The 24,462-nt window shown below is 28.2% G+C and overlaps 7 protein-coding genes across 7 annotated transcripts; 3 read left to right on the top strand and 4 right to left on the bottom strand.

The window, feature by feature from the left end:
• Positions 1-4,038: 4,038 nt before the first annotated feature.
• OCT59_010515 (uncharacterized protein) lies at positions 4,039-4,475 on the top strand (the record flags this gene model as incomplete). The annotated part of the gene is made up of 2 exons (XM_066133066.1): positions 4,039-4,335; positions 4,434-4,475. 2 exons carry the CDS (start codon positions 4,039-4,041, stop codon positions 4,473-4,475), a joined length of 339 nt encoding a protein of 112 aa, XP_066000647.1.
• A 4,938-nt stretch (positions 4,476-9,413) lies between these two features.
• OCT59_010514 (uncharacterized protein) lies at positions 9,414-10,062 on the bottom strand (the record flags this gene model as incomplete). Its single annotated transcript, XM_066133065.1, has 3 exons — positions 9,414-9,787; positions 9,862-9,962; positions 10,028-10,062. The coding sequence occupies 3 exons, from the start codon at positions 10,060-10,062 to the stop codon at positions 9,414-9,416; spliced, it is 510 nt and encodes a 169-aa protein (XP_066000646.1).
• A 2,799-nt stretch (positions 10,063-12,861) lies between these two features.
• Positions 12,862-13,464, top strand: OCT59_010513 (uncharacterized protein; the record flags this gene model as incomplete). Its single annotated transcript, XM_066133061.1, has 3 exons — positions 12,862-13,023; positions 13,169-13,310; positions 13,373-13,464. The coding sequence occupies 3 exons, from the start codon at positions 12,862-12,864 to the stop codon at positions 13,462-13,464; spliced, it is 396 nt and encodes a 131-aa protein (XP_066000645.1).
• Positions 13,465-17,330: 3,866 nt separating this feature from the next.
• Positions 17,331-18,210, bottom strand: OCT59_010512 (uncharacterized protein; the record flags this gene model as incomplete). The annotated part of the gene is made up of 8 exons (XM_066133060.1): positions 17,331-17,391; positions 17,485-17,521; positions 17,602-17,632; positions 17,706-17,740; positions 17,821-17,851; positions 17,940-17,954; positions 18,030-18,059; positions 18,199-18,210. 8 exons carry the CDS (start codon positions 18,208-18,210, stop codon positions 17,331-17,333), a joined length of 252 nt encoding a protein of 83 aa, XP_066000644.1.
• Positions 18,211-19,191: 981 nt separating this feature from the next.
• Positions 19,192-20,719, bottom strand: OCT59_010511 (uncharacterized protein). Its single transcript, XM_025316767.2, has 5 exons — positions 20,335-20,719; positions 20,147-20,226; positions 19,899-20,053; positions 19,732-19,826; positions 19,192-19,663 (listed from the first exon to the last, which is right to left on the bottom strand). The coding sequence occupies exons 1-5, from the start codon at positions 20,670-20,672 to the stop codon at positions 19,507-19,509; spliced, it is 825 nt and encodes a 274-aa protein (XP_025179732.1). The 5' UTR covers positions 20,673-20,719; the 3' UTR covers positions 19,192-19,506.
• Positions 20,720-20,797: 78 nt separating this feature from the next.
• OCT59_010510 (uncharacterized protein) lies at positions 20,798-22,993 on the bottom strand (the record flags this gene model as incomplete). The annotated part of the gene is made up of 7 exons (XM_066133059.1): positions 20,798-21,688; positions 21,764-21,819; positions 21,888-21,923; positions 21,991-22,027; positions 22,096-22,306; positions 22,392-22,447; positions 22,513-22,993. 7 exons carry the CDS (start codon positions 22,991-22,993, stop codon positions 20,856-20,858), a joined length of 1,710 nt encoding a protein of 569 aa, XP_066000643.1. The 3' UTR covers positions 20,798-20,855.
• A 125-nt stretch (positions 22,994-23,118) lies between these two features.
• On the top strand, positions 23,119-24,438 carry OCT59_010509 (uncharacterized protein). Its single transcript, XM_025316768.2, has 2 exons — positions 23,119-23,485; positions 23,625-24,438. Exons 1-2 carry the CDS (start codon positions 23,141-23,143, stop codon positions 24,399-24,401), a joined length of 1,122 nt encoding a protein of 373 aa, XP_025179734.1. The 5' UTR covers positions 23,119-23,140; the 3' UTR covers positions 24,402-24,438.
• Positions 24,439-24,462: the final 24 nt, after the last annotated feature.

The raw sequence follows: 24,462 nt of genomic DNA, 5'->3' as shown, positions 1-24,462 counted from the left end.
CAGGCGATAATATTATTGCTAAGAAAAATTTTGTCTATAGGAAAATTTCGGATGTACTTGGGCTAATCTCATTGGCACCAACTTCCATTAAAGGTATTAAGGTGATTCGAGCAACATATGAAATAGAAGCACAAGTGGCTGAAGTTTGTGCCAAGAAAATTGCAGATGATAATGATGTAAGATTTGCTAATAAATTGGAAGTAATCAACAATCAGCAACATGATAATCTTAATGATTATGAAATTAAAATCTGGGATATTCCACTAGATGTAGACAAGCAGATGTTAGAAGTATATTTGAAAAGTTTTGGACCAATTAAAAACATCAAATTTGATGTAAAAAATTTATACTATGAAGTAGTAGTTAGATTCAACGGTAAACAAGTAGAAAAAAAATTTAAAGACTTATGGTCATTAAGATTTTGCAAGTACGCGTTTAGGATTTTTCCATCTAATTTAACCAAGGACGAAAGGAATTTACGTTTTAAATATGGGTTGAAATTGGCTAATTTACCTGTAGGTACATACGCTGCAGATTTGAAAGATATTATTATACAAATAAAGGCAAAATCATGTTTCATACTTAAGAATAGGTTTTCAAAAAATTATGAGAAAGAAAGGTTTGCATTTGTCTTTTTTGATAATAAGAATGACTTTAATAATGCCCTAGGAAAAAAATTCTCTTTTAACAATCAAGGTTTAGTTTTTGTTAATTATGATGCAGTCACGTGTCACATATGTGGTTCTTCTTATCATCAAGTTAGAACATGTCCAGAAAATCAAAGAAAAAGAAACTTGTCATCAACACATGAAGTATATCAACAGATTTATATAGTAGATACGGAGTAAAAGCACCCAGACCAAGTATGGGGTTCAGACCATTATTCCCTAGAAATTCACAATATCAATCTGATGAGTCAGAAGGTATGCACAATTGGAATGAGCAAGTCGAACAAGAAATGCCATTACAAGGTCCCTCAAATTATGCTGAGGCTGCAAAGAAAATTAAGACAGTACCTAATGTATGAGCAAATGTTTTAACATCAAGTCAAGGTCCATCTCAATCTTACAAAGGAAAAGGAAAACAACAAGAGACACGAGAACCAGTAAGAAAACCTTGAAATCAACAGAATATTAATCCTATACCAGTTAATAATGAGGGTGATAGGCTGGATAGATTGGAACGACAGATGGAAAAATTTATGAATATGATACAGAGATTGAATGAGAGAGTTTCAAATCTAGAAATTAATCATATTAATCAAGCTGAGATGTTGAGTAATAGACAAGTAGATCTAAGGTTCGCTAAAGATGATAATACGTTCATGAATAATAATAATAAGAGGGTAAAAGAATTTCAACAAACACGTGAGGTATATACTGAAAAAAATGTTTCACCAAATGTACAAACTCATACATTATTTTCTATGGAAGAAGATAATAAAGTAAATAAAACAGTTGAGACAGAAAAGTTCATATATGAACCATCAACTGTGTTGGATACATCACCTTCGTCTCCAAGTAGTCAAGAAGGAAATACACAAAGATTAGACAATTTTGAAGCTAAAATGGATCAGGCGTTTAGTATGTTAACAAATATGACAGGAAAATTTGACCTTTATATGAATAATCAAACACCATATATCAATGAAGATAGGGCTAGGGAATTCAATAACGGAACAACCAACCCCCAATATAATCAAAAATGATAGTACAACCTATAGATATTTGACCATCTATTGATGGTATTATGAACATTAAAAATACATTTAAGATAACAACAATTAATGTGTCAGGACTAAATACAACACTTAAGCAAGAACAAGTTTTAAATTATATGAAAATTAATAAGATTAGTTGTTTAATAGTTACAGAAACAAAACTTCAAACTGCTAGTGTGAAAATGATTTATAAAGATTATAAGGATATAACGACTTGGTGGTCATACGACGATGACAACTATTTTTCGTCTGGAGTTGGAATTATAATGAATAATGATTACGCAAAATATGTTATTAAAAAAGATATTATTGAAGGACGAGCTCTAAAACTTACGTTACTTTTGAAAGGAAAGATTCGTTTTACAATTATCGCAATTTATAACTTTTTGAATAATAGTTATAAAAATAAAATTTTGGAATTTTATACGAAATTAGAAGAAATTTTAACAGCTGAGAAAAAATTAAAAGCTAAAATAGTTTGTATTGGAGATTTTAATGCAAGTTATGATACAGCGATAGCTCAACAAAAAGCAAATCGAAAAATTTTCTGGAAAGATCGAATTTTTCAGATTTTAAAAAAAACATTATGATTGATATTAATTTAATTTACCATGATAAACCGTTGAATACATGGAATAGATCAGATAAAAAATCTAGAATTGATTACATATGGGTCATAGAAGATATAGTACCAAATACTATTTACGCGTCTACGAATAAAGTCCACATATTTGAAACTAATCATTTAGCTGTTACGGTATATTTCCAAATAGATGATCTGTTTCATACAAAACAATTATTTAAAAAGAAAAAACATAACAATAATAATTTGAAAGTAGATTATAAGAAAATAGATAATCAATTATGGGAAACATATGAAAAAAAAATAGGAAAGTTATTGGATAAAGAAAAAGATATAATTGATAACGTAAAAATTTCGATCAATAATATAAATAGAATATGGAACACAATTCGAGATACATTTAAAAAAGCTAATAATGAATTGCCAAAAAAGAAAGGTAATCCGAATAAAGAAGTATTACCAAAAACTATCGTGTTTTATAAGAGATTTTTACATAAATTATCATATATCTTAACAAATTTAACGGAAAAAAAGATTATGAGTTTGAACTTAACTAATTATAGAGAGTGTAAAAAATTTATAGAAAAGCATTATATCAGAAATATGTTTTAAATTTGCAATAGACATAGATGGACTGCTCGATAAAAATATAAAAGAGTTCAAAAAAATAGTTAAGATAGCTTTTAAATTAGTCCAGGTGAATTTTGCTGAAGAAAGTAAAATATATAAAGATGAGAAAATGAAGTTTTATATCCAACGACGATGTGAGGATCTACAAGACAATAAAAAAAGGTTCCTAGATTCTACGTTGAATAGAAAAAGAAGTAAAATTGTCCTGGATAAAATAGTGATAGAAAAAAATTCAGTAAAACAATTAATTTTAGATGAGGAATTGATAGAAAATAAGTTGATCGAACATTTCAAATCATTTGCGGGAAAAAAGTTGAATTCAAATGAAACGTTAAAAGGAAGATGGATTCGTCAATATAGTCCTAAACAAGATATAAATGAATATTGGTATAACGAGGTTATTTAACCTATTAGTGAGAGTGAATGGGACCATATGATTAGACAGCTAGCAAATGATAAAGCGCCAGGAATCTCCCAGATATCGAATGAAATGCTCAAACATATGGGAACTTTAATGAAAAGTGCTACGCTAAAATTAGCAAATTTATGTTTACAAGTTGGTGATATCCCTGAAGAATGGAGACATGCGTTATTGTATTCTATTCCGAAGACAATGGATTGGGAGTACTCATTAACAAAAACTAGACCAATAATACTCCTAGAAACTTTGAGAAAAGTGTTAGTAAAAATTGTTACAAAAAGATTATCTAAAGTTATTGCGAAATGTAATATATTAAAAGGAGGTAATCATGCGGAACTACCTGGTGGATCTATAGAGGTGCCTCTAAGAATCATTAATACTTATATCGAAGATACAAAGAAGAATAATAAAGAGTTATGGTTGACTTTTCAGGACCTCTCTAAAGCTTATAATAGGGTAGATATTAAGATGCTTAAATTAGCATTGCAACGAATTAAGATCCCAAAGGTTTTGATCTGTTTGATAATTAACTTATTTACGAATAGTAAAAAAAGTGTTATAAAAGAAAAAGGAATAACGAAACAATATACGTCTATCATAGGAATAGATCAAGGTGAGGTTATTTCACTACTGCTATGGATAATTTATTATAATCCATTGCTTGCAGAAATTAATTCATTAAAAATGGGATATGAAATTGAGCATTGCTTTAAAAGTAATGTACAATCAGACCAAGAAGAAAAACTCAAGATCAATATATCATCACAGTCATACATGGATGACGTCACATGGATTACTAAAAGTAAAGGTCAGTTAGAGCAGATCTTGAAAATTGCAGATGAATTTAACATTATGAATAATATACAAACAAATTATGATAAGTTTGAAATGATAACGAACAAAAAGTTAGATAAAGATATTATTGAAGTTAATTTTGGATCGTCAAAAAGAATGATTAAACCATCAACATCAAAAGAATCTGTGAGAATTTTAGGTGTTTGGATTAATTTAGATTTGAAAACTAATTATGTCTTTAATCAGTGCAAGGATATCATTAAAAGATATAATAAAACAATTAGCTTCAAACAAATAACGGATTTACAGATGAAATATATATATAATCACGTAATCATTCCTCGTATTGACTATAAAGCACAATTGTTAGTTTGGACAAATTCTCAAACAGAAAAATTAAATTCTACCTGTAGATATATGTTTAAAAGAAAAGCGTCATTACCACTTACTACTCCTAATAGTATTATATATTCATCATTGGTTACGCTATTAAAGATATTAATACGATTCAAGCTCAAAGACAATTAAGTAGATTATATAATCAAGTGATATCAAAGGGTATGATGAAAGATATTTTTGAAATAGATTGTAAACAATTGCAAAGCAAATTATTGTCTAATAAATCTCTATTAGCAACATAGAATATCAGTTTAAAAGACTTACAAGTAAAACACTGTTTATTAGCCCGCGTTTTAACACTTTTATATGATAATATGTTAACCATAAAATCAAGTGGTGTGAAAGTTAATCAGATTCAAGGGGGATTATTACCAATAGTAGAAATATGTACACATAAAGAAATATTTTCAAATGGAATTAGTAAGGGACTGAAAGGGAAAAATGTTTATTTTATTAATCAGTTAATGTCGTCAGATGGTATACGTCTTCTGAGATATAAAGATTTGAAATATAGGACTAAGAAACTAAACTTATTGAAGATCCTTTAAAATCTAAGAAAGTGAAAACTGATTATCAATTAGGATATAATATATATAGTGTAAATACAAAAATTGATAGTTTAAAAACAAAAAATTGGATAACAACCTTTCATGATCAAATAGGTAAACCTATAATAGGGCGTATTTTAGATAAGCCAAAAGAGGACAAAATTCGTATAGAACATTGGATACAAGATCTAGAAAATGATCAAATATCACCATCAGTACAGTTACCAATCCTTAAAAAATGTGGAAAATGTGAAGTGAAAACGAATCAGATCAGAAATAAAAGAAGTAACACTAAAGTAAAGTGTATAGCAGATATTAGTATAGAGAATTGTGTTAAAGTTAATGCAAATTCAATACAAAATGATCATTATATAGCAGATATGGCTATTTATAAGGCGTTAGCTCAAGCGGAATGTAAATACTACGGAAAAATGTCTATGAATGAATGTATTATTGAAAAAGTGAATGGTTTTTCAAATATATACATCCAAGTAATTATCGTAATGCGTTGATAGAAATTGCAAATAATTTAACGCAAGAAGCTGATATAGAGATTTATATAGATGGGTCAGTAAAAAATATAGCAACTAACGAAATAATGATGGGTTATGCATTTGTAATTAGCATTCCCATAAAGAAAAGTTTTAATTGTGGAATTGCAGATAATCCTTCATCTAATAAGGCTGAATTAATAGCAGTGATTCTAAGTTTAATGACCTGTCCTAAAGCTGCAAATGTCAAAATATATAGCGATTCTCAATGAGTAGTTAATACATTTGATGATTTAAACTTTTTGACGATTAAAGATATAGAAAAATCAAAAGTTAATTATAAAGTTTTATGGTTATGTTTATTTAAGATAATTAGGATCTATAGCCTCAAAATAAAGATAACTAAAGTTAAAGCGCATAGTAGTGATTGTGATTATAATAAAGAAGCAGATAAGCTCGCTAAATCTGGTGCTGAGAAAAATATATTAATAATAGAGGATAAATTATTATTACACAATGGTACGGTTTATTGGAGAGATATGCCTATAGAACGTAACCCTATCCTTATGATAAAGGGAATAAAGGACGCTCAATTTATAGAAGAATTCCTAATGTTACACCGTAATGAAGTCTATAAACAATCAGATTGGAAAATATCTTTAAAGTTAAATAACATAAATCAATATGATACATTGTTTGAGGATCATTTTTTACAATCATTTAGGATTAAAATTTGTTGTAATGAATTACCAACTTGTGCTAATTTAAAAAAGTAAAAGCCAGATCTATATGATGAAAATTGGAGATGTAATTTTTGCAAAATAGAAGAAGAAACCTTTGCCCATTTTTGGAAATGTAGTAAGATTCAAAATGTGGTACAAGATATACTCATATGATTAAAAATTTTTTTAGCTAAAATTATACAGAAGTATTCAAGAGATGATATAGATATATAAGAATTAAATGTTAAAATTAATGAGCTTAGTATGTAGGATATTGGACGCTTATATGATTTTACATTTTTAATGAAGAATTAAGTTAGTTGTCAGTTAATAGAATTATTAAAGTGCTATAAAATAACTGAAGAAAAATTGTTGTATAAGGTACTGAAACAAATAACTGGGAGAGTTTTATTAGAATTCAAAGTGCTTATTTGGGAACCAAGGAACGAGTTACAAATAAAGAAAGAAAAGCGGTGCAGTATTAGCGTTAAAGATAAAAAAGCTAAGTCACATAGTAAACACACTGAAGTGGGTGTTAAAAATGTTGGCTGTAATATGTTAGAAAGTAATTGGAATAAATGAAATGATTTGGCATTCCATCATGGCAGTCATTGGGCAAATTTTTAAATAGATCATGATAGTCACCTTTGAATTTGAAGTCGCATTATAGTTTTTAACAATGATGTGATCGTTTAGGTAACAGGTCGACTTGTTCTTTATGAAAAGTAGTCTTGTTTCATAATGCTTAATTCTTATATGTATTTGTTTATCTTATATTTTGTAAGTTTATATATGTAAGTAAGTGTGATTATAATAGGACATGATCGCATCTATAATAAAGTTTTTTAAAAAAAAAAAAAAAAAGATTTCAATTTACTATACGGACATAATAGGACCCCGGAAAATACTTATATAGGTAAGGTCCCAAAAATATTTTTTATTAGTAGCTCTAAGCATAGGTTTTTACTATGATCGCTAAGCATTGTTGATATCTAACCTTAAAAATTATATAAAAATAAGCAAATCAATCTTCTAACCTAATTAAATTTTTATTATAACACATATAATTTATAAAATATATTTATTAATTAATATATTTTATTAAATCCAATTTTAAATATGTTGTGAAGCTAAACTAAACATAATATACAAGTAGATTAACAATATTCAATTAATAAAGTTAATAAACAGTAAAAGAAAAATTCAAAATTAATACTATTACAAAAAATGTAAATTTCTCCATAAGTATTATACTTACACCCATATAAATTAATATGTAGGTAGTTTCGATCTTGCTGAACAATTTTCAATTAATTTAGAAAGTCGATTTCATTTGACCAAAGAGGTGTAATTACGCGTAATTACGCTCTGAAGTTGTAAACGGAGAAACGAAAAATTCGGAAGTTAGTACCGTTATGAAAAATGCACTTTTCTCCATAAGTATTATACCCACACTCATGAAAATTAATATATAAGTAGTTTCGACCTTGCTGAACAACTTTCAATTAATTTAGAAAGTCGATTTCATTTGACTAAAGTGGTGTAATTACGCACTGAAGTTATAAACAAAAAAGTGAAAATTTAAAAGTTATTACTGTTAAAAAAAATATGCTTTTCTATATAAATATCATACTTAGCCTTAAAATACAAGTAGATTTAACTTGCTGAACAAACTTACTTAAACATAAAAGATAATTTGATATAACCAAAGTGGTGAGTAGTGAAATTATATTTTAAAGTAAAACATATATAGTAATTTTATTTAACAAAATAAACATGTATAATATAGTAATTTTATATTAAAAATAATACACTGAATTTAATAAAAATTCAAAAGATACTATTGAAAGATAATTTCATCAAAAAAAAAATTTTTGTTTATGTATTTATATAAAATTGTGAAATGTAGTACAAAATTAACACTTACCGTTAGTGAAAATAAAATAAAAATTAATTATAAATTCAATATATAATATTTTAAAAAGTTATATAAATATGAAAAATAAGCAACTAAAAACTCTTAGTATTTTAAAATAATACCAAAAATATGCAATTTAATTATCTTATATAGTATAAAATTTTCTTAAAATTAAACATTATAAAATTCTTACATCATAAAACTTTACTATGTTGGCTAAGCATCTTGGTACCTTACATATATAAGCATTTTCTGGGGTCCTGACATAATACTACTGAAATTGACCTTTCAAGTAAAAAAAATAACCTTGTATGTCAAGAGCTTGCACCAGATGGAATGTTAGTTGCTGCAAAGGTTCGTAATTTTGCTCTTTGTATATCTTGCACAAAATTACGCTGCATCCACTGGTAAAAAAATGGTCTATCCTACACATATCCTACACATATCTTACATATATCGGGTACTCAAAATGTAGAAAATCATACACAAATAATACACATATCATACACATATCGGGTACTTATATATATAGTATACCTATCAGGTACCTGATATATGTATAATATATATATTAGTACCCGATATGTGTATGATATGTGTATTATTTGTGTATGATTTTCTACATTTTGAGTACCCAATATGTGTAAGATATGTGTAAGATAAATCATTTTTTTACCAGTGATCTTCAGTAAATATGTATTAAGAGAATCCGATAGTGAAATATTGCAAACAGCTATGGAAACGTTTGCATATACATGTAGTTCGCCTATTGTTCCAGAAAATCATCCTTTATACCCTATAAAAAAATATTGTCCACTTTATGTATAGCAAATGTACAATGAATAATATTTATATGAATGTTTACTGAATATACATATTATATCCATATTTTGAGTATCAAATGTATAGAAAAATGGGCCCAATTTAAACAAATTATGTTCAAATTATGGCTAAAATAGTGTTTACTATATGTTCACTAGTATATGTACAAATATTACTTACTATTTGTATATTGTAGTTTATTACATTTAATATATGTGTCACTACATGTATATTTTATGACTTTACGTCTTTACGTACAAATATTGCTAACGTGTTACAAATTTATAGAAGATCATTTAATTCTTTGTTTTTGACTTGTTATTATTAATTCTTGAAGACTTCTGAAGTTCAGTTTTATTTAGCTTCAAATTACTCTTCCTGTTATTTTTAAATAATAGTTAATATTATCACCATATGATGAACTTTTCATATTCCAGATAAACATCTTTAATACATATGATTTTTTTGCTACTTTTTTTGATAGTTGAGGTTCGTCAAGAATACTTCCAGAAAGTTCTAATTCTTGGTTATCTCTGTTATTAAGTAGTGGTGATATATCAGAATCTTCATGTTCATCTGCATTAAATGGCAATATATCCGCAGTATTCCTTCCATCTTGCACATCTATAGAAATTAAATCTGTTATTTTTTGCTTCTTTTTTCTTGCATCAACAAGCAAAGCTTCCCATTTTTTTAAAAGCTCTTTGATTTTCTGATTAATATCATTAAAATCATTACCTATTATAATTAAATAAATAATAAGTACGTGTCAAAATAATATAATTTTATTTTAAAGATAAATAACAACTTACTTGTATTTAATTTTATAGAACTTTCACCAGCGTTTTTATCATTCTTTGGAGCATGATTTCTTTTATCATCTACTTTGTCTAAATATATAGTAAGTTTACTACTATATTATAAAATATTAGTTATAAAACTTGTTAGGATATACAGTCACCCCTCTCTACAGCGAACCTCGATATAGCGAATAACACGATATAACGGATCATACAGTGTGGTACCGATTTTAAATATGAAAAAAACCTTGATATAACGAAGTTTACTATTTATTTACCGTATAACATAGTACGAAGTAAAGTGTGAATTTCTTATATAAAAATGCCTCTCGATATAACGGATTTTTTTTATAACGAATTTTTTTTCAGTTATAACGAAGAATTTCTATAGTTTATAATTAAATGTAATTATTAATAAATATTGATGCATTATGACATTAAATATCACCCCTGTGTTTTATATTTAAATTATGGATCAGGATTGTATCAGGATCGTATCAGGATTAATAATTCTGGCTATTTTATTTAATATTTAGGCAGAATTACATTAATTTACATTAATTCAGTTGTATTAGGATTCGATGTGAATTGTTATTAATTTATATTTATCACAGGGGTAAGGACACTCCTAGTTAAATTAATATATCATTAATAATTTATTTATTATATAGTCAGTTATTGTTAAACAGCATTCCTACAAAAAAAAGGAATTATAATAAACATTTTTATATAGAACACTTCAGGAAGCATTCCCTATAATAAAAAAATAAAAAAAGAACATTATTAAATGTTCTTAAACGAAATTAAAAGAAAAAATTGAGTTGTCCCATTACTTCGTATGTATAAAAAAATAAAAAAGAACTTAGGAAATTAAAAAGAAAAAATTGAGTTGTCAACTTAAACGTCCATTTAAAACGTAAAAAATACAATAAAAAATAAAAAAGAACATTAGTCTGTCCTTTCGAATACGAATTAGAAATGAAAGTTGTCCCATTAACTGTCTCAAGCGTCCATTTCGAGTTCTTAAAGAAAGCCCTTACTTTGAATCAAGTCCCTTAAACAAATAAAAAAAAGAACATTAGTAAATGTTCTTAAACGAAATTAATAAAAAAAATTGAGTTCCCCACTTACTTCTTGTCTCAAGCGTCCATTTCGAAGTCCAGGAAGTTCCCTATAATAAAAAAATAAAAAAAGAATATTAGTAAATGTTCTTAAATAAAAAAAATTGAGTTCCCCACTTACTTCTCGTCTCAGGCGTCCATTTCGAAGTCCAGGAAGTTCCCTACAATAAAAAAATAAAAAAAGAACATCAGTAAATGTTCTTAAACGAAATTAATATAAAAAACCCCCAGTTCCCACTTACTTCTCATTCTAGGCATCTATTTTGAAGTTTAGAAAGCACCCCTATAAAAAAAAGATTAAAAAAAATGTTAAATTATCGGTAATCAGATCAACAAGTCATATGATCTGTATAACCGATATTCCTATACCAAAGAATTCGTTATACAATACCGAATAATTCGTTATAGTGTTAACGAAGTTGCTTATAACGAAGCCCTGATCAGCTGGAACCTAGGGTTCGTTATATCGAGAGGGGACTGTACCTCTTATTTTAATACTATTGTTTACACTTTTTTTGTTTTGATGGCGATGGTTATATTCTATTAAAATAAAAGTTGTAAAAGGTAAAAAAGTAAATTGCATATATATGTATAGCTTAAAAGGGGCTTGAGTTTCGAACCCAGAAAAATTTTGATAATTTTTTTGAGTGTTTTGCTTTATAAAATACATACGTTTTATATTTATCTTATGGCGCATAAGATAAGTTAAAGCCCAATCGCCAATGCAAGGTGGGAAGTGCGGATTATTCTTTTTAAATTTACGAATAATAGCTGCTCTAATTTTTTTGTCGAGGTGTTTATATTGAACTTCATTTGGAGCATAACGATCAATAAGATCATAAAAAGCAGTTTGAAAATACAAAAAAAAAGAAGTATATAGTTATTATAATTATAATAATTCCTATGTATTTATTACTTAATTTTATTAACTTGTATTATTATTAGTATTTACCCTATAGCTTTCATATACACTTTTTTCTAAATTTAAATTTAAGTGCAAATTTGCAAATTGGCCTTTTCCTACTAGTGGCTTTGGAATTGGCGTAGTAATGATCTGACCAGATTCATTAATATCTTCCTCATCCTTAAGATATATAATAATTAAAAAGTATAGATTTATTTTAAATATGTAGTTATATACAGAATACACTATATTTAGAATATTATATACCTCTATATTATCTGATTCTTCAGAACTTGATTGGTCTGATACTTCTAGTACACATTTCTTTACATTCTTTTGAACGTTCTTACCTACAATATTAGTTAATACTGATTAGAAGCCATATCATTATCTTTACTATCTTTTTCAACTCTTTTATTTGCTTCATTTTTTAGTTCTTTATTTTCTTTTTCTAAAGCAGCAATACGAGATAAAATTGATGATAACACTTTTTCATCTGTTGTTTTTCATATATCACTATTATCTTCAGAATTATTAAGTTCCAAGTTATCTCCTGAACTATGTGGTTCACTATATTCTACTGGAATTAGTATTTTTTTGTCTAGCCATTATATTTAAAAAATTAAATGTAAAAGAATATTTATTTTTGTGATTATAATTGATTACTTATATAGATAAAATAGGCTAAAAATATACTATTTATAGACTATTTTATTATCTATAAAATTTACTATTTTTTATTGCGTTCATCAGTTTAAGCTATTTTTATTATTAATAATCCAAATTTTACTATTTATTCACGTTCATCAGTTTAAACTATTTTTTTTATTAGTTATAATCCAAATTTCACTATTTTTTATCGTGTTCGTTAGTTTAAGTTATTTTATATTATTAATAATCCAAAATTTAACTAATCAATTATAAATTAATAATTATAATAATTTACAACTAAATACAATATTATATCTAATAAAATTTTATTTTATTATGTTATCACAAAAATCAAATAAAGTATTATGTACTTGTTCAAAATGTAAACAACAAGATACAGAACAAGGTATTGGCCTCCTAATTTCTAAATCTGCTAGAACTAGACATCGGAAAAAAGAAAAAAAAACCTCAGTGATTTCAGATTCTTCTTTAAGCTCTGTAAATGGTCAAATTTAAGTCTCTTAGATGTAAACTTTAGTAGTTCAGAAAGCAAATCATCTCAACCAATTGATGAGCCTCTTAACAATGCTAATGTAAACTTTGATGAACCTCTTAATAATATTAACATAAATTTAGAAAATAGTTTTCTATACATGAAAATTGGACAAATATGGTTGATAGGGGTGATGACAAATGTAATTTTACTGATGTTGAAAATGAATTAACTTCGGATTCTCCAACTAATGAATCATCTGATTCTGAAGATTCTTTAGAAAATATGTCTGGTATGATTTCATCTGTTTAATTAAGAGTTTTTAAACAAAATTCTAATTAGTTTTAATTTTAGACTTTGATGAAGAACTATCAGATGAGATGTCATGTGCATTAAAATTACTTGATATCAAGTCTCACTGTAACATAAAAGTATGGTGCGCATGAATTTATTGATGCCTTTGCAATTGATCATTGTGTAGGATTTTTTAATCTTAATGGAATATATTATATAGTAGATAAAGAGTTTGGAGAAAATTTAGACAATTATTAATCCTACATAATTATTATATTATAAAATATATTAATTAAACAATATCAAAGAATTGTAAAAAGATTGGTGGGAGTAAAGAAAGTGTTATTAGGCTGATCACTGGTTAGATCCTGTGAATGAAACATGATTATTATAATCAGAACCTCATAAGTGAACCTAACTTATGAGAAGTAATTCATTGATCATTATAATAGTTCAGCTACTTGGTTTAATAACACTATTCTGCACATATTTTGTACGTTAAGTTTATATAAATGCTGTACAAATATTATATAAATTGCAAATTACAATTTTATGATTTGTTTAAATGTACATTTATTGGATATATTTTGTATATTTGTAAAAATTCTCCATTACTTATACACATATCAAAACATTTATTAGACATTTTAAGTATTTTAAAAAATGCAATTTTAAAAATATGGCTAATTTATGAGCGAATAATGAACACATTGAACATTATGTAACTATTTTATGTATAATTTATAAACAAAACGTTTTTATAGAAATATAATAAGGTGTTTGTTAGAATGAATTTGACTTGTGATTCACCAATTGAGTAGACTTATTATTCATGTAGAATTGAACATTCACAAGTTTGTTACTATTGTGGTGAGGAGAATAATCTTATCAACCCATCACCAGAAGTTTTATCCCGATTTAGAATAGTATATCCTTTATGCGAGGTTTGTCAAGAAAATGGTGTAACTTTTTTTACAAAAGGTAAACTTCAAATGAAAAAAAAGCAATGTGTATAATTGAAAATAATACTAAAATATAAAATAAAGAATAGTTACTTTTTTACATTTAAAAAAAGAATATAAAATCCTCTCTTATTTTAAAAGTTTTTAATATTGTAAAAAAAATTAATATAATAAATACTCCTCCCCTCAATTTTTACGCTCAATAATACTGTAAAAAAAAATCTGTAATTTTTTTTTTGACCCCATCCCCCTCTTTTTTTTTAGAGAAGATTCTTGTTAAACATAATTGTTTATTGGAATGGCCTTAGTGTAGTGTATATGAGTGGTAGGTCTCTAAGAACTTTGAATAAAAATGAACTACCATTGCACTACGCCTGCCATAAGATGGATACTGGTATAAGAGCAGATTTAGAGGTCCACATTATGCGTGAGTCCCTTAAATCTCTTCAGGTAGGACAACTTGACAACTTCTTCAGGCTTCTCCCGAGAGGTTGAATTTTATCATTAGCTTAGAATTTAGTAGACTATTAGTTTATAAGTATTAGTTATTTACTAATCTAGTAGTATATAAATAGGTTATCATCTGAAGGATGATGGCAGTATGATGGCCCATTTATATACTAAACTAGATCAGTAAATAACTTTTTTATCATCCTAGATATACTAATTGATCCGCCAGTTTATAACTGGCAGAAAAAATCCTAAATACCAATTAGTAGCCAGGTGATAATTAGTATTCTTATGTAACATTATCACTGGTAAAAAAATGATTTATCCTACACATATCTTACACATATTGGGTACTTAAAATGTAGAAAATCATACACAAATAATACACATATCATACACATATCGGGTACTAATATATATATCATACATATATCGTGACTATGATAGGTATACTATATATATAAGTACCCGATATGTGTATGATATGTGTATTATTTGTGTATGATTTTCTACATTTTGAGTACCCGATATATGTAAGATATGTGTAGGATATGTGTAGGATAGACCATTTTTTTACCAGTGTATGCTTCAGTCGTGTCTATATTTTAAAAATAAAATAAAATAAAATAAAATAAAATTTTTCTTACACTTTCGTCTCTCCCCTTTTTACTCACTTTACTTTTTTACACACTCCTTCATCACTCTTTTATCTTCCCCTTTTATACTCACTCTTTCGTCTCCCTTTCCCTCTCGCTTTTCATCTTTTTCTTTCGTCCCTTTTATTTCGTCATTCACTTTTCCTTCTTTTTAGGTAACACTTCATTCTTTGGATATGGTATTTCAGTAAGTTTTTAATGTTTTTAATTTCCTTGTTTTGTCTTAATAAACTAATTTCAAAACTATTTTTTTTTTAGTTTTTCAGCTTTTAAATGTGTGAGAATTTTAGTAGGAGAGTTAGAAACTTTCTTTAATTTTACTTAATAAAACGTTTGCTAATATTTTCATTCTTTTTTTTATAGATTCAAGACGCTCTCAAAGTATCACTGGTCAAAATAGTCCAAATCAGCTAGAAATTGGATGTCTGATTTTAAGCTAAATTTGGTGATAAAGATGGCCGATTTATTAATTTAGGTAAAGTTCCAATTGGCAGGCTGATTGATGCCGATCAGAATATTCAAATTGTATCTGAATTGCTTAGTATTTTTAATCCAAATTGTTTAAAAAAATATATTCATAAATTTACCAAATTTATTCTAAATTATGGTAAATTTGTGACAAAATTTTTTAAATTATATGGTTTGGGATACAACAATTCATTAAATAAAATTGTTCAAATTAGAAATTTAATAAAAATATTTTGGATATATATATTTAAAATAACTCAACATAGTTTAATTGTTACTAACTTAAACTACAAAATGACGTTGAGATTATCCTGATTGGTGATCTAAATCAAAAGTTATTAGCCTGCAAAGTTCGGTATTTTCTTAATAAACAGTAGGATTTGAAACATCTAATTCTGGCCAGAAATTGACAAAATTCTATAATTTACTAGGCCAGAACTATGACTGACTGAGAGGTAATGCAGATCATAGAATTTTTTCCTATGGCACGACTAAAGAGACAAGCATAACACTGTCAAAAAAAGAAAAAAAGCTGTGAAAGATTTGTTCCAGATTTTATTTTTGAAAATATTGATGATTAATAAAGTAAAACATTTCCTGATATGGTTTGATTTTTAACCAATTGCAAATTAGTGTTATATATATCACGTGATTTTTTAAAATCTCAATTTGAAACAACTTGATGATTTGTTATGTCCCCAACTATAGTAAAATTTATTCTGAATTGTAGTAAAAATTTATTCTGAATTGTAGTAAAATTTATTCCAATTTGTAGCAAAATTTATTTCGAATTATAGTAAAATTTATTCTGAATTGTATTGCAAATTACAGTAAATTTTATTCTGAAATTTAAAATATTATATATACATTTAAAGCAATTTTACCAAAAATCATCCCAACTTTCTAACAAATCCAGTATATGTTAAATTCCTTAATTCCCATTCGTTTCTAAAATTGTAGATGATTTTCCTACAAAAAAAAAAGAAAAAACGTTAAAATAACATTTTTTTTAAGTTTCAAGTTTTGAAAATCAAAAAGTTACCTGTAAGATGGCAAATCGGAGGAGTGCTATAGAAAGGAGTATGGTCGGGTCAGCGTGATGAGTAGAGTATGGAACCCTATGTGACAGTTTACTCAAGTGATAAATAACATGACGGGCCAAACACGTGATTTGGAGTGGCTGAGATGCTATACATCACCTGCGTATGGTTCACACCCCTTATGTTATACACTGCCAAACGTTATTACAGAAAGGAGTATGGTCGGGTCAGGGTGATGAGTAGAGTATGGTGACATTTGGCGGTGGAGTGTGAACCATACTCAGGTGATGTATAGCATCTCAGCCCACTCCAAATCACGTGTTTGGCCCGTCGTGTTATTTATCACTTGAGTAAACTGTCACATAGGAGTTCATACTCTACTCATCACCCTGACCCGACCATACTCCTTTCCGTAGCACTCACTGCCAAATGTCACCATACTCTACTCATCACGCTGACCCGACATACTCCTTTCTGTAATACCAAAATCGGAGCTGATTTCCCTACAAAAAAATTAATAAAATATAATAAAAAAACATTAAATTAAATGTTTTTTATTGAGTTTTGTCAAAAAGTTTCAAAAATCAAAACTTTACCTGCGGGATTCTGGCATCCAAATTGGAGTCAATTTCCCTGCAAAAAAAAATAATAACAAATTAAAAAATGTTAAAATACACATTTTTTTATTAAGTTTTGAAAATATGAAACTTTACCTATAGAATTGGCCAATTCAGAGCCGATTTCCTATAAAAAATATAAAAAACGTTAAAATTAAACATTTTTTATGAAAGTTTCAAAGTTAGAAGAACTTTGAAACTTTACCTATAGGATTGGCCAATTCAGAGTCGATTTCTTATAAAAAATATAAAAAACGTTAAAATTAAACGTTTTTTATGAAAGTTTCAAAGTTAGAAGAAACTTTGAAACTTTACCTATAGGATTGGCCAATTTGGAGCCAATTTCCTATAAAAAAATATAAAAAACATTAAAATTAATGTTTTTTTATTAAGTTTCGAAAATACGAAGATTTAGCCAAATCGGAACCCCGCACTTTAGTGTTCTGGACCTACAAAATTAAGAACAAACGTTAGTTAACATTCATTAAAATAAAATAAAAAAAAATTTTTTTTCGAAGTTTCACCTTCGAAATGCCGCCCAGAAAGCCAAAACCCTAAAAAAGAAAGAAAATCAAAACGTTAATCAACGTTTCGTTCAAATAAAAAAAGAAAAAAAAATGCAAATTTCGAAGAGGTACCTTCGAAATTCCATCCAGATATCCGAAAACCCTAAAAAAAAAAGAAAATCGAAACGTTAGTCAACATTTTGTTCAAATAAAAAAAAGAAAAAATGCGGAATTTGTAGTCAAAGATTTTCTGGTGAAGATCGAAATGCCCATATATAGCAAGTAATATGTCCGTTTTGTTTTGGAACATCTATATAGGCGGGGAAATCGATTTGCATTGTGATGGCATTTCAAGAAGCTAACCCGAACTATAAAACCAATATACCTTATGTTTACTTTGCAGATTATACTTGTTTATTCGATTGTTGATATGTGATGTAAATAATGGTAAGTTTGAATGTTTCGCTTTTTGTTTTATTTGTACAAGGCGGATAAATGGATTCGCTAAATAATGCCTCACCTTTTTATATGATTTGTAGTGGGTTTAGTGGGTTTCCCTATAAAAAATTTTTATCCGAATATTTCCGTTATTTCTCCGTGTCTTCCATAAAAATTCCGTGAAAATGATATTAGCGAGATGAAAATTTCCATGATTTATGGCTATAAATTCCATTAAAATGATACATTCACGGAAATATTAACATGGAAAGATAAAACACGGATCAGATTTTTTATAGGGTTTAAGGATCGATTTTTGGAATAAATCTTTGGGGAAATTACGTTATTATAATTCATCACGAAAATCAGATCACGGATACTCTTATTATTAATACACGCAAAAGCTTGCGTATATGTGGGAAGTTATTACTTGTTCCCGTGACGTTGTTTTTTGAATGATACTGCGCATTTATCAAGTTCGGATCCCGGACGAAAAACTGATCGAGAAATATTAGCAATCCTACATTCTCTTTTTGAATAATATGGAACCGGTTTCTAAAAAAAGTTCGGTAAGTCGAGAATTCATTATATCATTGATAATGGTAATTGTCATGTACTCGGACCTGCAGATGGAGAAAAAAAATTGAGATTTTTTTTTCCTCCATCCCGGAACCTGCAAACAGAGAAAAAAAAAGTTTTTTGTACAATTATAATCCATAATAGAAAAAGAACTAGGAATTTATACTAGTATATAATTACTTATTAGAAATTTGTATTATTTTCAAACTTTTAATTTCTCTAAGTTTTTACCCGTGATATTATAATATTATCTAATTAAATTACTAATTACTTTTCTCTCTATTGTAATAAAGAATTAAGATTAATGATTAATATAAACTACTTTTAAGATATAATCCTTAAAGATATAGCTCTAGAACAACTCTTATTTATAAGGGAATTCTAAATTCTATTCTATATTATTCTAAATTATCAAGATTATATTCTGCGGAGAAAATAATTTTTTTTTCCGAAATATATAAACAGAGAAAATTTATGTTTAACAGTTGCATCGCTTCTTGTGACTTCTTAATAGAAGCTTAAGTTGTGCGCGAGCCGCATTTAAAGTCTCCTGGGGGCTTAAATTGTTTCTCTTTTGTTGAACCACCTTATTTCTTGTCTCATTGATCCAAGGGTTTACTCCAGGAATCTCGATACTAAAAAAAAATAAATCGATTAAATAAGTCGATTAAAATAATAGAAATCTTATCAAATTATAACTTACGAATCAAATTCCTTTACATTGTGGATGTCAACTCTCTTTTCGCTAAAGCCACGTGTATTCTTGTTAGATCGAACGATTAATTCACTAATTTCTTTCTACATGTCATCACTATTATTAGAATTTAGGAAAAAAATAATAGAATTCACAAATCATCAACGAAGACTTACTGTTGTAGACAATCTTGTTCCATTTGAAATTCCCGAGGCGTATCTTTTAGAAAGATAAAAATCTATTAATTCTTTCCATTCTACGATATAATTAGGTCCGAGTGGTGATGGCACATGTGGTCTATACCTAATATAAATGGGTAGAGATTGCGTCTCTTTATCATTCATAATAAGGACCAAAAAATTTATTAGTAAACATATTTTAAATGAAACACTTATATGATTAATTCAATTCTATTCTCACTTACTCAATCTCATCCCGGATTGTTCTTTTCTTGGCATGATTTCTGGTTCATCGGGTATATATAATTGAAGACGGAATTTTGGACTATGATTATTATTATTAAATTTAATATTTGAATGCTAAGTATTTTTACATGTTATTTATGTCATTTCAAAATTCGAAGTAAAAACTTCTACAAATATCAACACGTACCGTTCTTCAACTAGATTGTAGAATCTGTGCGCACCGAAGCCAACACCAATTGTGAGGACTAAATGTATTTGTACTCCATTTATATTTCTCACAACATCACGATAGCCATTAGTATTTGCACAGGATGAGCCAGCTTTAAGAGCACGTTTTGCAATAAGCGATAATATTCCAACAGACGACGTACAGAACTTAGCTATAAGCTGAAGGATCGAAACAAAAATGTGGATGATTGCAATGAAAGACCAAAAAACTGGCGTGATAAGTAAAGCCAAAACTAGAAGTAGTGCTAATACTACAAGGAAGTGTATAAGCGGAGATTTTTCAGAATTATAACTCATATTCAATAAGCTTCATTGCGAGCGAAGCAAACGAATGTTAACTCAACAGTTAAACTCGACAAACTCGAGCTCTTCAAAAATCGAAAAAAATTTATTCACGTGACGTGACGATCTTCTCGTATTATGAGTCAGTAGTTACTATAAATAAGTCTTTAATTACAATAAATTACGAATAATGAATTTTTATTTTTCAACAAATAGTCTTCCATCATCTCTTTCTGTAAAGAAAACATGTTCAGTTTCCCACTCTTTACTCTCAAGTGCACTAATAAGACTCTCAAATGAATTCTCCACTAAGATATGAGTATCTCGGATAATATCTAACACTTGATCTTTATCTTCGGACGTAGCAGGATCGACATATTCCAGAGCATGTCTAATCGCACATGCGTGACAAAATCCCTTAATCATGTCTCTAGTGTTAGCATTTTGCGAAAACCATAATGAAAGATGTTGTCTGCTACCAGGCAGCTGAGTATGGTGTTTATGTCGGTGAGAATTTTGTTGTATAGGACGTTTCATTTTCCTTAAATTGCCAAACAAATGGTGATAAGGAACATGTAAAAGGAAGTATTCCTCAGAGTGAAGTAACCCCTTTTGTTTCAACGCAGCATGCAAATCATGGACATGCTTTTTAGAAGTATAATGATGCAAAGCTGGTTCTATTTCCAATGGTATTTCAAATGGAGAATGATAACGTCCAACAAATATCTCCTCAGATGAAACTTTTTTTGGCGACGATATAAGATCTCTAATGTCACACTTGATCTTTGACAATGTTGTTGCTCCATCAAGTTGATTTAACAAGCCATATAGAATCATTTCTGCACGTGGGACATTTAAGGTACTAGTAGTTACATAGAGACTAGATCTATAATTACCATAAATGTTGAAAAATGAAAATGGACCAAACGCAAGAAAGATTGGAATAATAGGTTGAACGGCAGATGTTGCAGCAGTAATATCTGGATTATATTTGGTGATAGTACCGCTTATGACAACACCAAGTGCCGTTCCTGTTTAATTTTATATAAAATCGAACGTTAAAGTATGGAAACAAACATGAATAAACTATAATAAAGCTAACATGCCTATTAAACTTGCTGCCGTAGTTTGCGATCCTGACTTTCCGGTAATGTCTCCTAAACTATTACAACGAATGACAGTTAATTTAATTTCCTGCCGCAACAAAATCGTAGCTAGAATTTAACTTACTTATCTCTTAACGCGAATGTTTTATGCATCTGTGCTCTAAATAAATATAAAACTAAATAAATATCCTTAATATGTCAAGTAATAAAATATTTGTGCAAATTACCTTGTTGCAGACCCAGCTAACCATGCAATATTTTTACCTATGTGCAGTAAATTTGTTAAATTGACAATTCTTATATTACTTTATGTATATCATCGCAAGATTTACCTATATTTGAAATTGAAGCAATTAGCAAAAACGAGCCCGGCCATAATGGAGCCAATAATTCCAAGATTGAAGCAATTTGCATTGCGACAGTTGCTTGAAAGCGATGACGTTTTGGTTCAGAATCAAAACGGTCACTAATGAACGCGGCATAAATTACACCGCCTAATTGACCTAAACCATCTTTAATGATCCAATTCAATGCTGCAGCGAGCTTTGTGGATGAAATTGATATATTAGATATTTTATTCTCTCCGACAAAGCCGCATATTGCACTATTGTAACTTGATTTGACATACAGGAATTGACTTTGCTCCAAGTCCCATAGCGTATAGCAAGGACTGCGTCGACAGAACTATGTAAAGCTAACGATCAACGTTATTGTTATTATTATACAGTTTGACATTCAATTAAACTTACCTCCCGTAACTGATCCTGCTACATTATGAAGGAATTGCCATTTTACAAATCCCCAGTAATTTTTAGTAACTGAATCTGGATATCCTTTTGGCATAAATGCCTTAATCATTTGTCTTTTTCCTTCTAAAATTAAGTCATTAATTGAGGTTTTTTTAATGGAACGTAATGGTAAGTGCTCGTATGTCATTTTCGGTTCATTAGATATTTTGGATGATTCGTTTTTTTCGTCAGGAGGAAAACTAATTATGGTTAGTTTAGAACGTAAGAATCTACCAGTATGTTGTTTAACACGAATTGATTGATGAGTTTGTACATTAGAATTTTTATTAGAATTATATAAAGTTCGAGAGTCTAACTTTCTGTATTGCAATTTCAAATTTCGTCGCGTATTACTAGAAGTGTTTGCTATAAAGGATAAATTCCTTAAAGATTTGCGCCAGATATCTCCTTCCCATGCTTTCCATACAAAGTTTAAAGTCATGTTTTTAAAAGTTTTATGAATTCTAGAAATTAAACTGAGAGAATGATGGATGATCAAAAAACGGGTGTAATTTGTATACTTTCTAAAATAGTAATTGATATTTGATTATCTTAGATAACTTTTTTGATAAGAAATTCATTCGTAAACATGTTTAGAGTTTCTCAAAAACTCCCTTTAGCATTTCTATCCTCGTTTGGCTTTCCTTCTTCCACAATTGCATATAGGTTTTATACAACTGTAAAACCAAATTTAAAACTTTTACAACAATTACGCCAAGAAACGCAAGTTAGTATTACAAAAGCAAAAGAAGCGTTAACAAAGCATGATAATGATTATGACGTAGCATTATCGTGGATTTTAGAAGATTCTAAAACTAGTGGTGTTGCTAAAGCTGAAAAACTTAAAGGAAGAGTTGCTAAAGAAGGATTGATTGGAATTGTATTAACAAAAGGAAAAGAAGTTATGGGAAATACGAGAGGTGCAATTGTTGAGGTATTAAAAAATTTTTTATTATTGTATACAACTATTTTTTTTAAGTAAATTTTTTTTTTCCTCTCACAAAAAATTATTATTGCTATGTATATATGTATATTAATTCATAAATTATTCACGAATTATACTAAAATTATAGGTAAATTGCGAAACTGACTTTGTTTCGCGTAATACTCTTTTCCAACAATTTGTTACTCAAATCGCATCTACATCTCTTTTACTATCTTCCGATATTGCGCCTATTTATTCGTCATCTTCCAATTCTGCCCCATTCATTCAATCAATACCACTTTCACTTCTCCAATCTTCACCTCTGCTTCCTCATCCATCAACTTCATCATCTTTTGCTAATCTTTCTTTAACTACCATTCAAGAATCTATATCAGAACTTGTAACTAAATTAGGTGAAAACATTAGTTTACGTAGAGCTGAAGCCGTAATGTTTCCAGATAATAACGAATCTTCAAATGAAAATAGTTACATTTTGACGGGTGGTTATGTTCATGGTGATGATTCATATACAGGAAGAATTGGAGGATTAGTTGTTATAAAATTATTAGGTAGACCTGCAAAACAAAATCAAAATTCCCTATACTCTTCAGAACATATAGCTAAATTATTGAGAAATTTATCCAGACAGGTTGTTGGATTTAATCCCAAGTACATTAGCAAAAATGACATTAAAGCAATTCAAGATGGAATTAATAGGGATGATTATATAAAAGAAAATGTTTTATTAAATCAAGATTTTTTAATTGGAGGTGGCAGTGTAAAAGATGTTATAGGGAAAATAGAAAAAGAGTTAGGAGTTGCGATTGAAATAATAGATTTTAGAAGATGGGAGCGTGGGGAAGGAATAAAAAAATCGGAAGGAGATTTTGCTAAAGAAGTTATGAATCAAGCAAGTTTATTTTAAATAATAAAAATCAGAATGATTATCTGTTATTTTAAAATATTTCACGTGATTAAGTGAACCG

This window comes from Rhizophagus irregularis, chromosome 18, assembly GCF_026210795.1.
Source record: "Rhizophagus irregularis chromosome 18, complete sequence".
In the NCBI taxonomy this organism is placed as follows: domain Eukaryota; kingdom Fungi; phylum Glomeromycota; class Glomeromycetes; order Glomerales; family Glomeraceae; genus Rhizophagus; species Rhizophagus irregularis.
The sequence above is the reverse complement of the archived record's forward strand: the minus strand, read 5'-3'. Positions and strand labels throughout refer to the sequence as shown.

Bases quoted from the DNA above. Each gene is read 5' to 3' on its own strand.
- OCT59_010511 (XM_025316767.2), bottom strand. From the start codon at position 20,672: ATGAGTTATAATTCTGAAAAATCTCCGCTTATACACTTCCTTGTAGTA. The intron at 20,227-20,334 runs GTACGTGTTGAT...TAATAATCATAG, and splicing joins TACAATCTAGTTGAAGAACG to TCCAAAATTCCGTCTTCAAT. The intron at 20,054-20,146 runs GTAAGTGAGAAT...TGAATGATAAAG, and splicing joins ACAATCCGGGATGAGATTGA to AGACGCAATCTCTACCCATT.
- OCT59_010509 (XM_025316768.2), top strand. From the start codon at position 23,141: ATGTTTAGAGTTTCTCAAAAACTCCCTTTAGCATTTCTATCCTCGTTT. The intron at 23,486-23,624 runs GTATTAAAAAAT...CTAAAATTATAG, and splicing joins CGAGAGGTGCAATTGTTGAG to GTAAATTGCGAAACTGACTT.